The sequence below is a fragment of the Cottoperca gobio genome, chromosome 5 (assembly GCF_900634415.1).
Source record: "Cottoperca gobio chromosome 5, fCotGob3.1, whole genome shotgun sequence".
In the NCBI taxonomy this organism is placed as follows: Eukaryota; Metazoa; Chordata; class Actinopteri; order Perciformes; family Bovichtidae; genus Cottoperca; species Cottoperca gobio.
Window position 1 is genome coordinate 4488086 of NC_041359.1, and position 14644 is coordinate 4502729.

General features: G+C 40.5%; 2 protein-coding genes across 4 annotated transcripts; both read left to right on the forward strand.

Moving 5' to 3' along the window:
* The first annotated feature begins 9 nt into the window (after window positions 1–9).
* On the forward strand, window positions 10–6970 carry ift52 (intraflagellar transport 52 homolog (Chlamydomonas)). Of its 3 annotated transcripts, none has more exons than XM_029431915.1 (14): window positions 10–2050; window positions 2463–2631; window positions 2768–2855; window positions 3040–3169; window positions 3289–3364; window positions 3673–3744; window positions 3846–3972; window positions 4071–4154; window positions 4263–4331; window positions 4413–4567; window positions 4667–4754; window positions 5180–5288; window positions 5362–5507; window positions 5582–6970. In XM_029431915.1, exons 2-14 carry the CDS (start codon window positions 2513–2515, stop codon window positions 5621–5623), a joined length of 1305 nt encoding a protein of 434 aa, XP_029287775.1. In that variant the 5' UTR covers window positions 10–2050; window positions 2463–2512; the 3' UTR covers window positions 5624–6970. The 3 variants fall into 3 exon arrangements, with proteins under 3 accessions (XP_029287775.1, XP_029287774.1, XP_029287776.1); XM_029431914.1 differs by having other exon boundaries at window positions 2040–2176; XM_029431916.1 differs by lacking the exon at window positions 10–2050 and adding an exon at window positions 2233–2326.
* A 529-nt stretch (window positions 6971–7499) lies between these two features.
* mybl2b (v-myb avian myeloblastosis viral oncogene homolog-like 2b) lies at window positions 7500–14589 on the forward strand. Its single transcript, XM_029430703.1, has 15 exons — window positions 7500–7788; window positions 8211–8307; window positions 8430–8501; window positions 8597–8689; window positions 8794–9014; window positions 9117–9249; window positions 9821–9880; window positions 10007–10213; window positions 10513–10785; window positions 10877–11019; window positions 11854–11953; window positions 12040–12150; window positions 12647–12763; window positions 12849–12980; window positions 13381–14589. Exons 1-15 carry the CDS (start codon window positions 7769–7771, stop codon window positions 13507–13509), a joined length of 1908 nt encoding a protein of 635 aa, XP_029286563.1. The 5' UTR covers window positions 7500–7768; the 3' UTR covers window positions 13510–14589.
* The last annotated feature ends 55 nt before the right edge of the window (window positions 14590–14644 follow it).

Consider the following 14644-nt stretch of genomic DNA (forward strand, 5'->3'; position numbering starts at 1 on the left):
ATTCTAAGATTTGATTATTATAATGTATTCTTTATATTGTATATTGTATTCTACAGCTATATATCACTCTCTTCTAGTGTGGATATATTTACTGTGTATTTCTTCACTCCTGTGTCTGTCAGTTCATTAGAGCTGCTGAAACTCTGACAGTCGGTCTAAATAACACTGCTGTTTTATAATCTACACGTGGGGCTTAGATATCTGTGTTTGCTGTGGCACTGGGGGCTGTACGGTCCGTGTAACGCTACGTTTTGATAGTTTGTATGTTGGTTTGGGTCTGGGCGGCGGAGACGTGCGAACGAATCCGGCTTGGATACGGACGGCTTATATACCAGCAGCGGGAGTCAGAGCAGCCTCCTGGCAGCAGTGGGGACGAGGCGATTCTGGGAGTCGTTTTCTCGTTTCTGCCACTTTGGATTTAATCATAACAAACTATCAAAAGGTGCAGGGATCATGGCTGTGATGTTGACGAGCCCTGAGTCCGCCCGAGTCAGGCAGCTGTACTTCTTCTCCCTCTGGTCTGAGCGCAGACTGGAGCTACAGTGACTCACTATCACCTCCTAGACAGGACGGGCCGGCACTGTCGGTTACATGCTGATTTCAGTAGATATCTCTCCAACTCGACACATCGACGTCTTTGACCTAACATCAACACTATTACCTCTTCACATTCTGTTGATAATGTTAATTCATTGTTTTAATGTTTTAAGTTTAAATTCTGGCATATCTTACACATTGAATATTTACTATAATAATGAATGATTTTTTAAAAACCATGTCATTTTATTTCTAGTCCATAACGAATGTAAAGGTGAATTTTTGTCATTTTTTAGATGAGTTTTTTTTGACAAGTCACACAATTGATTCCACTGCTCTGCTTATTCATTCATGCTTGTATGGGAAATTAAACTGTCAAGATTGGCGGTAATTTTTGAAGTGCTAACAGTTCTGACATGTTCAAACATTTTTAAATGTCTGAAAGTTCTACAAAGTAGAACTTTGGATGGCAGAGCATGTGTATGCCTGTCTTGCACATGTAACTACCAGCAGCTGTCCCTTGGGTTTTCTAAAAGGCAAGTGAATAGCTGCCTGTTCTAGAGAATAAAGCAGGAAAGGGAATGGCCTGATCCACCATTGGAGAGTAAAGCAATTTAAATGATTGTGGAGTAGGACGGTCAAGGAAATATACAATTTGATCTAATAATGGAAAATGAAATAAGAGCAATCATTGTAGAGCAAGACGGCCTGGAAATCGTACAGTGTGATCCTTCATGAGATACTAAGAAAGGGAAATGATAGCAGAGCAGGACATGTCAAAATTGTACATGCTGTTCCCTACGCAATAGTACCATGGAATCTGTTCACAAATATATTTTAGAACTTGGCAGACTTGCAAGTGCAATGCATAATGCATAACAGGCTTTACACAAAATATTAGGCAGGAAACTTTTTCGCTGAATGATAGGGCCTGTCGGTTCCCCTTACACGGCTACAGATTAAATGACAGTGTCAGGATAAGATAAGCTTTAAATGCAAAGATGGGTATTAGATATACAGGGCAAGTTTATGTGCAAAAGTTTGGTTCACTTTAGTGCACATGAAGTTTTTATTCAAAAGGATTTCTCTAGAAGTTACACTTGTATATCTATTTTATAAAGTGTAAGGGTTCAACACAAGTATTTCAACTTGTAGAAAAGTACTGTTTAATATCAGCTGATATGCCCCCAAGTAGGTCTATATATGGGTGCAAAGTCCATAAACATTCAAAAACAGCAAGGATATATTGACAGTAAGTAGATAAATAAAATAATACGACAAATAAATGTTCAGTAGGCTATTGTGCATTATAATATCCTTACACCTATTCAGCAATTATTAATATTTCCATTCGTTCCAGCCGTATTTACGTTATTACATAAATCCACTTACGGCATTTCTGAATCGATTCACAATTGTTTGACCCTAACCCCACTACTTGGTTGCTATCTGGTTAGCGCCCTTGGTTACCACTTTCCTCCCATCATGCATCACTGCTAGGAGTCCTTTTGAGGTAACTTGGGCAACGCCAACCTGTGAATTCAAGATTACATAGCATCACGGGTGGACATTTAACAATCTATGTAATCAAATGGATAGAAAAGAAACACATTCATACCAAACAGAACGCAAACATAAGGTAACGACACCTAGCTATTAACTACATGGCTAACGTAACGCTAGCTATGTTTGCTAACAGTATGCTAGCGTGTGGACGCTGAACCCGTTATTTCAGAGACCAACTAACGTTACTTCAACTTTTGCAAGTTAATATTGGCCAAATATTCACGTGAATATCGCTTATAGCCTTAGAAAGTTCGTGTTAACTCAATGCATAGTTAGCTAAAATAGCTAATGTATTAAGAGCAGTTAAGACGTAATATAACATGTCGTTGATCTAACTTGTAGTTACAACCTGTTTCTAGGTGTATGGATGCAAATAAGAGCAAACTTTGGTGAGTAAATATTATAAAGAATGGAGACGGAACAGCACAGCATTGTCATCTTCAATGTTTCAAAAAGAGAGCTGTTTACTACGAATAATGGATACAAATCGATGCAGAAAAGACTGAGAGCTCAATGGAAAATCCAAAGGTAAGGTGTTTGTAGTGTAAACAAATAACCATGCCTGCTGGGCTAGGGCTATTTGCTTTGGCTTGAATTACAATATGTTTCATAGTATTGCAGTAATCTTGAGAAATCACTCAAAAAGAAATGCTGTTTCCCCCAGTATGAAGGAAGAGCTGTCTCTGGAGAAGCTGAAGGGTGTCAAGTTGTGGATAACTGCAGGTCCAAGGGAGAAGTTCACAGCATCAGAGGTATCAAGAGGAAAAAAGCTAGATTCTTAAAGTGAAAACATATTTATTTAGTTTATTTTTTTTATCGTGGGAGATATTAGAAATAAGAAGCTTACCAGCCACATACAAATTAACTTTTTCTGTGCTACTTTCAAATTCTGCACACACAAGCATGTTGTCACAGTGTTGTCCCATTTCATTTCAGCTGGAGGTACTGAAGTACTACCTGGACGGAGGAGGAAATGTCCTGGTCATGCTCGGTGAAGGAGGAGAAATGAAATATGACACCAATATCAACTTTCTCCTAGAAGAGTTTGGAATAATGGTCAACAATGGTGCATATTTAAATGTGTTGATTGACAGTTGACATAATTGATGGAGAAACATGGTATTTTTGTTACAGTTGTATTACATTATCTGGTGTCCGTTTTCTTTCTCTTCATCACTGCTGCAGATGCTGTTGTGAGGAATGTGTATTACAAATACTTCCACCCTAAGGAGGCGCTTGTGTCCAATGGTGTATTGAACAGGTTTGTTAACAGCATATTTGTTTCTCACACAAACACACACATACTGTATATTCCAACAGAGACCTGTAGCCTGTATATATGTATCCAAAAGGAGTTGTAAGAAAGTACTACTCATAAAGCGATAGTTCGTAATGTTTAAAGTAGTGTAGTATGACTTACTTATCCGCCATCTGCTGTATGTAATACACTGACTATGGAAAAGTACCTCATACAACCCCATTTCAAAACACCCAAACTAGCCCTTTAAATAGATATTTTGTAATCTGATGCACATCAAAGTCACAATTTTCTGTCTTTTTCTTGTTTAGAGAGATTAGTCGGGCTGCTGGCAAAGTGGTCACAGGCATCATCGAAGATGAAAAAGTTGGAAACAATGCACAGTAAATGATTTACTTGTATATTCCTATCTTCTACATGAATTACGACATTTCGTGTTATGGAGGCGTTTTGAGCGCAAGCTTTGCTGTCTTTATTTGTGTAGGGCTCTCACATTTGTGTACCCGTATGGTGCCACACTGAGTGTGATGAAGCCTGCTGTGGCTGTTCTTTCAACTGGATCCGTCTGCTTCCCCCTCAACAGGCCTGTCCTGGCCTTCCATCAAGGAAAGGTCAGAGGCAAAATTTAGTTTTCATACTCATTACCAGACCATAAAACATTATGTATACTTGTGAGATGATGTTGACATATGTCTTGTGTCTTATGAAGGAGGCTGGAAAACTGGTAGTGTTGGGTTCCTGCCACATGTTCAGTGACCAATACATAGACAAAGAGGAGAACAGTAAAATCATGGTGAGTCTTTCACATTTAAACATTTGTTTTCTGTCAACTAACACATAGGTAGAATAGAATTCTGTTCTCCTGCCCCACATATACTTTCTTTATACTTTTTCACTGCAGGATGTTGTGCTCCAGTTGCTCATGGCTGATAATATTCAGCTGAATCAGATTGATGCGGAAGACCCAGAGGTGAGGAGGTGTTCTTGACAGGAAATTGGCGTCACTAATATCGTCTTTTTAGATGAGTCAACGTCTTTCTTGTCCCCCTAGATCACAGATTACACCATGTTGCCAGACACAGGGTGCTTGTCAGAACAGCTCAGAGTGTGCTTACAAGAAGGCGATGAAAACCCCAGAGACTTCACCTCTCTTTTTGATAGGTCTTTGTTTATTTTGTCAACTGACACACTACCCCAAGTCATCAGGTGAGAATGCAAACAACACTCGAGAAGGCTATCCTTGAATCACTGCTCTGTTTTTCTTCTTGGCTTAAAAAATATATATATAAATGATGTTCTCTGCAGCGCTTACAAGCAGCTTAATGTCAAAGACGAGCCACTTCAGCTAATCACGCCACAGTTTGAGACGCCTCTACCTCAGCTCCAACCTGCTGTAAGTTTTAGTCCTGACCCAGTCAATGTTTTTCAAACTGACAATTTCTAGTCGTACACAACTGAAATGTTAAAAGGAGTCATATTATGCTAAACTCCAGGTTCATGCTTGTATTTAGTTTTTACTGGAAACATATGGAATGTTCAAAAAACTCATTTGATTCATACGGTCTTGTGTACCTGCAATCACCCGCTGACTGAAATACTAGTTGTGACACCTCAACCTTACGGGGTCCTGCCAGCTTGTTTAAAAGCAGTTACTGAATACAAGCGGTGTGCATTTCTGTCGATTGAGCGTTTTCTTTCATAGAGTACCTAGACCTGCTTTATTTAAAAAGATTAACGGATCTCACTTTCCACAATATGGGAACTTTTAAAAAAGGGACCTGACATTTTGCTTTAAGTCAGTGTTTGCTTGTCTTTCAGGTCTTTCCACCTGCCTTAAGCGATTTGCCGCCCCCCATGCTTGACCTGTTCGATCTAGATGAAACATTCTCTTCGGAGAAAGTGCGCCTAGCCCAGCTCACCAATAAATGTAAGTTCTTACTACAATGATAACAGATATAGGACTGCTGGTACTACCGTCATTGAATGGTTTCTGTTTACAGGTACAGACGATGATCTTGAATTCTACGTGCGGAAATGTGGGGAAATTCTGGGGGTGACGCCAAAGTTGGATAAAGAGCAGAGGGATGCCAAGCACATCTTAGAACACATTTTCTTCCAGGTTGTAGAGTTCAAGAAACTCAATCAGGTGAGAACTTTACCTCTTACAAGAAAGTGTATGCATTGAAGGAGAGGGTCTAACAATGAATTTCCCTCTTGCAGGAGCATGATGCTGACACGGAGGAACCATTCACTCTGATTTAAGTCAAGAAACGAGTTTAAAGATTTTCCTCTGTCTTTCAACATACTGTAACAAACAAGCAGATGCAAGTATATTATGTAGTAAAAGAGACAATTACAGTAGTTGTGGGGTATCAACATGGGTACTGTTGCGTATTTTTATACATTTCTATTGACTTTCATTTTGGGAAAATAATAATAAAAGTACAATCCACTTTGAGCAAATATTCAATAAGACTTTATTTAAATATTAAAAATCTTTAAGAAAAACAAAAAGGCATAATCCTGTAAAAATACAAAGAAACTGAAGAGCATGGATTTGCAGATGTGCTAGAGCATACAGTTATGAATATTAAATCTATCTAAACTGCACATCATATCTTCACATTTACAATCCAGTGTATTAAAATCCAAGTAGAGTCATCCTTGATGCAGAGACACAATCAGAGTTGAACACTTAATTTTTCCTTCCCTCTAAAACTTTCTCCATGCAAAGTGTTTCTTGGCCACGTCAGGGAGAAACTTCAGCTAGTGAAGGTTGTGCATGGGGTTTTGGACTCCATGTTGCCTCCAGAGCACTGGACTCCATCTCAGGTTTGGGGCTATCGTTTTCAGATTTAATCAAAGACAGATCCCATGACATTTGAGAGGCAGTGAGATCACTGTACGACTGGTCAAAACAAGCAGCATTTTGCTTTGGAAGGAGCATGTGGGGAGTGGAGGACTTTCCCTGTAGTGGCACAGCCAGGTGACAAGTGTCGGTCTCTTGAGCGTTTAAGTTGTTTATCGAAAAGGCCTGAGGGGGAGAAATGGGGTCCGAGGACAGGCAGAGAGAAGCCAGGATGGACAGCCGGCCGTCAGATCCATCAGCCATTGTGTCGTTTGACACTCTTGATGTGGATAGTTGTTCCAGCGACAAAGCAGACAGCAAACTCTGTTCTCCAAAAAACTTCCTGTCAAGCTCCAGTGGAGATGGACACTCAAAGCTTTTCATATCTTGGAGGAAAATGTAAGATCCCATTTAGAATCCCATCATCTGATCAGACATGAATGAATGTTACCATCTTGAGACTAAAACCAGTTTTCTTACCTTTAATGACAAACACTTTCTCCATTGTTTCATTGAGCCAGTGAGTGTCAACTGAGCTCCAGGTGCATTTTAAACTGTTGGAGCAACTTGTTAATTGACCCAGCTGGAGGCTTAGCAGGTCATCAGTCTGGAGGAGGTGGGGAGCATGCAGCCTGGTACAGGTGCAGATATATTTTAAGCATGATCACTTGTTACTAAAATGTTATTAAATATGTAAATAAAATGTTATTTTAATGATGTGTATGTTGTTCTATAAAACGTTTTTGTTCTAAAGAAGAGAATTTTGACTTTGTATTCAATTTCTTGAGCACTTCCTTGTGAACAAATACATGAAATGGGGCTCCAGTTAAGAACATTAGGCATCAATGTATTGATTGTTGTAAAAGTAATATATATTGTATATAAAAGTCAAAAAAGACCATCCAAATTTCCCAGATGACACTTTATGTACAACATTACCAATGAAACAACGAAGAAAGAAACAGTACATTTGAGAAGTTGGTACCAGAGAATATTTAGTATTTTTGATTCATAATTGAGTTTGTCAATTTATTTTCTGTCGTTTGTATTGAAAACTGAGATTTTTGTTTTGCTTTAATATTTAAAATGACATGTTTTTGTTTGTTGCTTTTCATTCATTTCTATTTGTTCAATATTTTTATAAAACAATTACAATGGGGTTTATACATGAACGTTAGAAGTTTTTTGTTAGGTTAGGGTGCACGCACTTTTATTTTGAAGGCCCCGCTGGAAGTTTTCTTTCTTGCTGCTTGACCCAATGCGCACATGTAATGCGCATCAACGTCATCGTCCTGTTTCTACGATAGAGAAGGGCGCGAGATAGAAATCCAGGAGCGCGGATATTACAACCCGGGCGCTATGCTCCAGCTGGTTACAGGCTGCAACTTTACCATTCAATACAACAGCACCGGGCCTCCATCACCGGCGCTGACCGCCTCATAAACACAATAAACACGCAGAATACGACGATACAATACTAAATATACATGCACATGACGTGCAACCGCAACAGGACAAATATCCGTGTGTGACCGTAAACAACAGAAAAACAGAGGGAAATGTCTTTGTGGCCGCGCGGGTAAGATGTTGATCTTTGTTTTCCGAACCAACAGTAGCATTAGTAGTTCTCATTTTATCACATAAGAGTTTAATGTTACCATTTGACATTATAATAATATTGGCATTCAGTTGGCTTTAGTTGGTTTGCTTTTTGACCTAATCTTTTTACTTGTGAGTACTTCACGGACTGTATGTGCCGCCCTTTTCCGCGGAATTACAATAAACAGGGTTCAGTATTTAATCAAACGCCCAGACACTGTCTATTGTCATACTGTACTAAAATGAAACAGTAGTTTTTGCATATGAGAGTAAAGGAAAGTCCCAGTTGACCTAAATAATAAACCTGATTGTCAAGTCGCAACACCTTTAGGGCCACTAGGTCAGGGTGCTAGTTTTTGCTTTTACTGTCCGCTTTATTGGCGCACATCTTTTTTTCTTCAGTGAGGATGGGGATGAGGCCATGCAACAAGACACCGATTCTGATGTGGCAGAACAGAGAGACGGTGGGAAAGTGAAGGTGAAATGGACACAAGAGGAGGTGAATGTCACGACTTGTCCCTGTAATTTGCATGTGGTCTCGAGGTCTTCTGACCATGTCAAAGTAAATAAGAGCTCTGTAGGACAGGGAGCATAAACATGCTTTTTTGTGTGTGTTTACAGGATGACAAGCTCAAGGCGCTGGTTCAAAAGCTGGGACCAAATGATTGGAAATATATTGCCAACTACATACCAGTGAGTTTGATTATCCTTTTTCGTTATTGAATGTGTGCTCTATGTCTTTATGTCCAGAAATTTGATTCAGTGTCTGCTGGTTTTTTCTTGCGTAGAATCACAGTGAGCACCAGTGTCAGCACCGTTGGTTTAAGGTCTTGGATCCAGAATTGGTTAAAGGCCCTTGGACCAAAGAGGAGGATGAGAAGGTAAGTGATTCATTAGGGAGCGGTGCAGAGGTTTGACATTTGATGTGCAAAAAAAACTAAGTCCAAATGAGATGTAATTCACATACATTCCCCTGATTCCTCAGGTCATAGAGCTTGTAAATCTCTACGGCAACAAACAGTGGGCAACGGTAGCCAAGCATCTGAAGGGCAGACTGGGGAAGCAGTGCAGAGAGCGTTGGCACAACCACCTCAACCCCAATGTGAAGAAGTCGTCCTGGACAGCAGAGGAGGACCTCATCATCTACAAGGCTCACTGCCTGCTCGGAAACCGCTGGGCCGAGATCGCCAAGCTGCTCCCAGGAAGGTAAATACTCTCCGTCTACGTCGGCTCAGAGGAAGTTTTCACTGTTGTCGTGGTTTTGTGTGTGGAAATAAAAGACTCATGTTGTAATATTTACATTCACAGAACGGACAACGCAGTGAAGAATCACTGGAATTCCACCATCAAACGCAAATTAGAAATGGGCTTCTATGCCGGGGAGGTCTTTAGGCCGAATGAGCTTGAAGAGCTGTCGGCCCGCGTTAATAAAAATGTGCAGGTGGGCTATCTTTCTACCATGTTCTTATCTGAGATGGATGTAGTTAAGGATGTACCAAGTGCCTTCTTCTTTTGTACAATCAAAGGGGAGAAAATAGATTTGTTTTGTTATTGTGGTTATCTAAATGTTATTAATGGATGCTGTTAGATCGCCCCGTTAATACAGGCCTTCCTTTATGTGCAGCAGTCGGGAGATCAAACAGCAGTAAAATAGTTGTTTTTTAAATGTTAACGGCATTGATTGAAGCAGAATATTTTGTGAGATAAAAACATGTCATGACATTTGGAAATGATTACGTCTATCTTTTTTCAAAAAAGCAGGAAAGGAGAAGAAACAATCCAATCAAATCTTACTAATAATATTAATGTAGCCTGATCTTTATCTGCCGCTGTACAGACATGCCAGGTTTGACACAGCGTGAATAGACATGCAAAAAAGGAGCTGCCCAGCATTTGAATATTGATTTAAAAATGTAAATGTTATGAATGGAGCTTTGAACTATTCGGTACAGCCCTAGTAGAGTATCGCATTGTGGGGACAGTATTGACAGTTGTGCTTTTTGACTGCACAGATGTCCAGTGGCTCTCAAGATGGTCCAGAAAAGGAGTCTGAGCAGAAAACGCATTCTTCAGTAAGCACTTTAAATACAGGGTGGCTTTGAAGGATTGAATCTCTTGTCAGTGGATGTATTACACAACAGTATCATGTTTTTAATGTCAGTATCATTATAAATGTGTACGTTTTCCACTAATTGTAGGAAACGCCCCTCGCAGCCTCGATTAAAGCCGTCCCAAGTGAAGCAGGGCCCTTAAAGGCTGCGTCCTCTCCAAAGCAAAGTTTAAGCCCCAAGACTGAAGCCGACACCACAGGAGACATGAACAGTACCAGCTGGGTGGTGGACAGCTCGGGCTTTCTCTCCCCTACTGGCCCAGCGCTGAAGGAAGTGCTGGACATGGTGGACGGGGTAAGTAGCTCCGATAACCAACAAAAAGAAACACAGCATAGCATAACATTTAAATTCATATTCAAAAGCTGGAGCAAATAATTACTCTGCCTCTCAGTATTCAGAATAACAAAGAAGTTATAATGCCATTGTAAAATATTGGATATAACTCAGCACTCAGTGTAGCCTATACCTCAGTGACGGATGTTGACAGACAGTTTAGGCTAATAGATCGTATCAGATCATACTTATTTTCCCTCTGACATCCCATCTGCTGTATTGATGGCCAATTAACAAATAAAATGTGCTTCTGCCGTCAGGACATCGATGGCTGGTGCAACCTGGCAGCCTTTGACCTGCCTGAGCACAGTCCGAGCCCAGAGCGCCACCGGTTTCGTCTGGAGGGCAGCGCCTTGCAGGAGTTAAGCAAAAACAGCAAGGGGGAACTCATCCCCATCTCTCCCGGAGGGGTCACGCCGCCCTCCATACTGAACCACAAGAGCCGGAGACGCATCGCCTTGTCTCCTGATGCCAATAACTCCATGACTCCCATGAGCACTCCTGTCAAAATCTTGCCCTTTTCTCCATCTCAAGTAAGTTGTTAGATCATGTAGCACATACTTTTGGTGCTGCTTATAATGTCGCATGAGATGGTCCGGTAACTATTATCACGTGCTGTTCCAGTTCCTCAACATGTGGACCAAGCAGGACACTCATGACCTGGAGAACCCGTCTCTCACATCCACGCCAGTGTGCAGCCAAAAAGCCATTGTTACTACACCGCTTCAGCGTGACAAGACCCCCCTCACCCAGAAGGAAAACTCAGTGTGAGTGCTCTCGAACTAGTGATGGTTTCTAATAGCTGCTTCCATTTTGGATCCATTGATGTATGTATGTACGTATGTATTTCTTAATCCGGGACCCTATTTACTATGTACATGTTTTCGTGTCTTCTCCTGCCACTGACGGGCTGTGATTGTTCCTATAAGTGTCTGTTATTGTGTCTGTTGGCGTACAGAAAGCGCAGCTAAATGTTCGTGTTTGTGGAATATTTAGCTGATTTCAACGTTTTATTTCTCTGTAGGATCCTCACTACTGGATCAGTCACTTAGATACTAAAACATGGGGAAAGTGGGTCCCGGTTGAAAAATAGCAAAGTTTCCCTAACAAATCTCTTATGAACCTCCTTTCTCCCGTCACTCTCACCTCACCTTGTTTATTGAAATGAATTCAGTGAGTGCTAAAAGTAAAAGTGTGTTCTTTGGTTAATGTGCTCGCTGCAGCTGCTGTCTGTATTCAGTCAAAGATTGTTTGTGGGGAAAAAAGACCGGTCGCTCTGCGTGGTGCCTCTTCTCTATATACACGAGGGATTTATTATCTCGTGTCCGTTTTAAAAATTAGAATTAGATTCATATCAACATTTGAATCGGATGAACTTCATAGTCGTGAATCCCTTCAGTATCTTGAGTACATTGCAGGTGATGTACAGCGGGCTACAGCTTCAGCCATTAGAAGGTGACGGACGTCTTTCAGTCGTAGTTATTTCAGCCTTTACTTAATTGCAAATGTGGAAAGGTAAGCCTAATGAGATTTGATAAGGGATTCAGAGGGATTTGGATTTAAATGTTGAGTCTCAGTGTTCACATCTTGTCTTCGTGTAGATTTGTTACACCCAACCACAAGTTTGAGCTCTATACGACCCCGCGAACTCCGACGCCATTCAAAAATGCCATGGAGAAGTACGGGCCTCTGCAGCCTCTGGTGAGTGTCTGTGATTAAGAAGCCGAGTTCACCTTTATGGATTATCAGCACTGCACTAACACTAACTTTCTGCTGTGACACTTCAGCCTCAGACTCCGAACCTTGAAGACGACATAAACGAGGTCATCCTCCGAGACTCTGGGATCGACCTGCTTAACGTGCGTTCGACTCCGCCTGAGCAAAGACGCAAAACTATGGTAACTAAGTCGACTTTCATACCCGACCCCTATTTTAACCGGCGTACCATAACATTTATACATAATAGTACCATATCAGATAGAGCCAGTAAGTTAAACTGTAGATTGTCTGTCGGAGGTGAATCTGTGAAAGTCTGACTGCGTAGGAATGTTGAGGACTCCACGCTGCGTCACACTCACAGTTTCACACCTTGCATCTTAAGCATTTCAATGACAGTCTTCCACTGTTGGTCAGCGTCGAGCTGCAAAGGAGCAGCTGAGTGTGAAATCCCTTCTTCATTCGCTTCCCCCGAGCAGATATGTCTAGGCTTCCATTCAAGAATGCTCCGAACTCCAATGTTGTAGCTTCCACACTGGAACAGGAACAATGAAGGTTCATAAGCGGCTCAATGCCTGGCCCTATTGTTATCGCTGTTATTTTACACAGAGATTGTTCTTCATTATTGGTATTCTTGCTGAAGCTATTGACACGGATCTTTGTTTGTTTTTTTCCCAGCATCGGCCTCCTATGAAGAAAGTGCGAAAATCATTGGCCCTAGATGTCGTGGACTGCCAGGTGATGACTATATCCAAACGCAAGTCCATCAAACTTGAAGCCAAACACTCCATCAAGGTAAAACATGTCTGAATGTGTTATTAGCCTGTTTGTAGATTTCCCGCATGCTAATTATTGTTTGTCCTTCCTTTTACGACCACAGGAAGAACCGGTGATACTTTCTCTCAACTCTTCGTCATTTTGCAGTAAGCAGCATGAGAATATTCTGGACCAGGGCTTCCTTCTGGGACCAAGTGACAGTACCATATTTCCCAGCACGGTGCCCCCAGTTCCGGTAAGTTCCACCTTTACCCCTAAAGGGACAATTCACCCAAAATCCAAATTACTCATTTGTCCTCTTACCTTTAGGGCTATTTATCAAGCTAGTTGTTTTGGTGTGAGCTTCTGAGTGTTGGAGATATTGGTTGCCTGTCTGTGTGAATATAAAGGAGCTACTGTAGATGCCGAGCGCCATCGACAGTAGCTCCTTTATAATGGAGAGAAGGCAGACATCTCTCCGGCCCATATCTCCAACACCCAGCAACTCGCACCAAAAGATTATAGTTAATAAACATGTACTTTTATTTTTGGGTGAACTGTTCCTTTTAATGAATATCTTCATCAATGGAAAAGTATTTGAACATTTCTACTTTGACCTGAGGTGACGTTTTTTTTCCTCTCTCCTCTCTCTTCAGATGTCAAAAGAATGGGAGACGGTTGTTTGTGGACAAACTGAAGACCAGCTCATAATGACGGAGAAAGCAAGACGCTACCTTCGCTCACTAAAGTCCCACACTACTAGCCGGGCTCTGATTCTGTCCTGAGACACGTCTCATCTTTACACCCGCATGTTACACATGCAACACTTTATGTTGTTGTTTTTCCCTATACTTCTTCCTGTTGTTATTTGTGGTGTGGAAAAGGAACATGTCATGTGTAGGTTTAGTCATCAAAACACTGACAATATTTGGCAATATCAGTAATTTCAGAGAGAACAGTGCTTTTAGATTTATTCTCACTCCAATGGCCTTGTGCAAGGCTTTCAAAAACAAGTCATTTCATTGTATTGTCACTTCCACATGAAAAAGAACAATGAATGTAAAATTAAAAAATCACGGCTATAGTATACTTTTGCTATCACTGAAAAGACATGGTTTTACATTGCATAATGTGTGTGTAATTTAACTGTTTTTTAAAGTTGTGAATAGTACAAGGACTCAAGTTGCACTTCCACATCTTAAGTTCTGTTGTATAACTAAGTGATGAATACACTTGGGAACCATTTTTGTTGTTGCTGTATCCGTGTAGTTGCAACAGAATGGACGCATGGATGCTGTACCACCACTGATGGAAAGAGTATTCTGTCATTTGGCACCGTTTGTAAATATTCAGAGTTGTATGTTTTTACTTTATCATACAGCATTTTGTGAAGAAATTTAATATAATACCAATATGTCCAATACACACTTTTCTCCTGATTATGCTGCGACATCACAAAGCAGCATATCTAATGTAAACCTGGCATTTAGCATCTCACTTGTAAGTAGTTTTCCAATAGGTTCGATTAAACCAGAAAACCAAAAAATTCTGCTAAATAATATGTGCTAAAGTACTTTACAGTAGGAAATGAGTAGAAGGACATGGTTAGGTTTTATAATTTTTTTGGGTAACTGTAGCCTACATTAGATCACAAATGCCAGGCTCTATTTAACCTGCTATGATTAAATGCATTGGAATTCAGAACCATCTTAACATTTTTGAGCATTTTAAAATTATTTTACATAATGTATGTCTTGCAAATGTGGCCTTAAAGTGTTGCGAACACCTACATGGTTTACATTATAAATCATACTGTCTATGTATAAACACCATTTTATGAAATAAAACATTTGCCTACAAATTAACATAATTATGGTAATGCAATTATTTTTATACCAATAGCCTTGATGTATTCGACGT

Bases quoted from the DNA above. Each gene is read 5' to 3' on its own strand.
- ift52 (XM_029431915.1), top strand. From the start codon at position 2,513: ATGGAGACGGAACAGCACAGCATTGTCATCTTCAATGTTTCAAAAAGA. The intron at 3,170-3,288 runs GTGCATATTTAA...TCACTGCTGCAG, and splicing joins TGGAATAATGGTCAACAATG to ATGCTGTTGTGAGGAATGTG. The intron at 4,568-4,666 runs GTGAGAATGCAA...TGTTCTCTGCAG, and splicing joins ACACTACCCCAAGTCATCAG to CGCTTACAAGCAGCTTAATG.
- mybl2b (XM_029430703.1), top strand. From the start codon at position 7,769: ATGTCTTTGTGGCCGCGCGG. The intron at 8,690-8,793 runs GTAAGTGATTCA...CTGATTCCTCAG, and splicing joins CCAAAGAGGAGGATGAGAAG to GTCATAGAGCTTGTAAATCT. The intron at 10,786-10,876 runs GTAAGTTGTTAG...GTGCTGTTCCAG, and splicing joins TGCCCTTTTCTCCATCTCAA to TTCCTCAACATGTGGACCAA.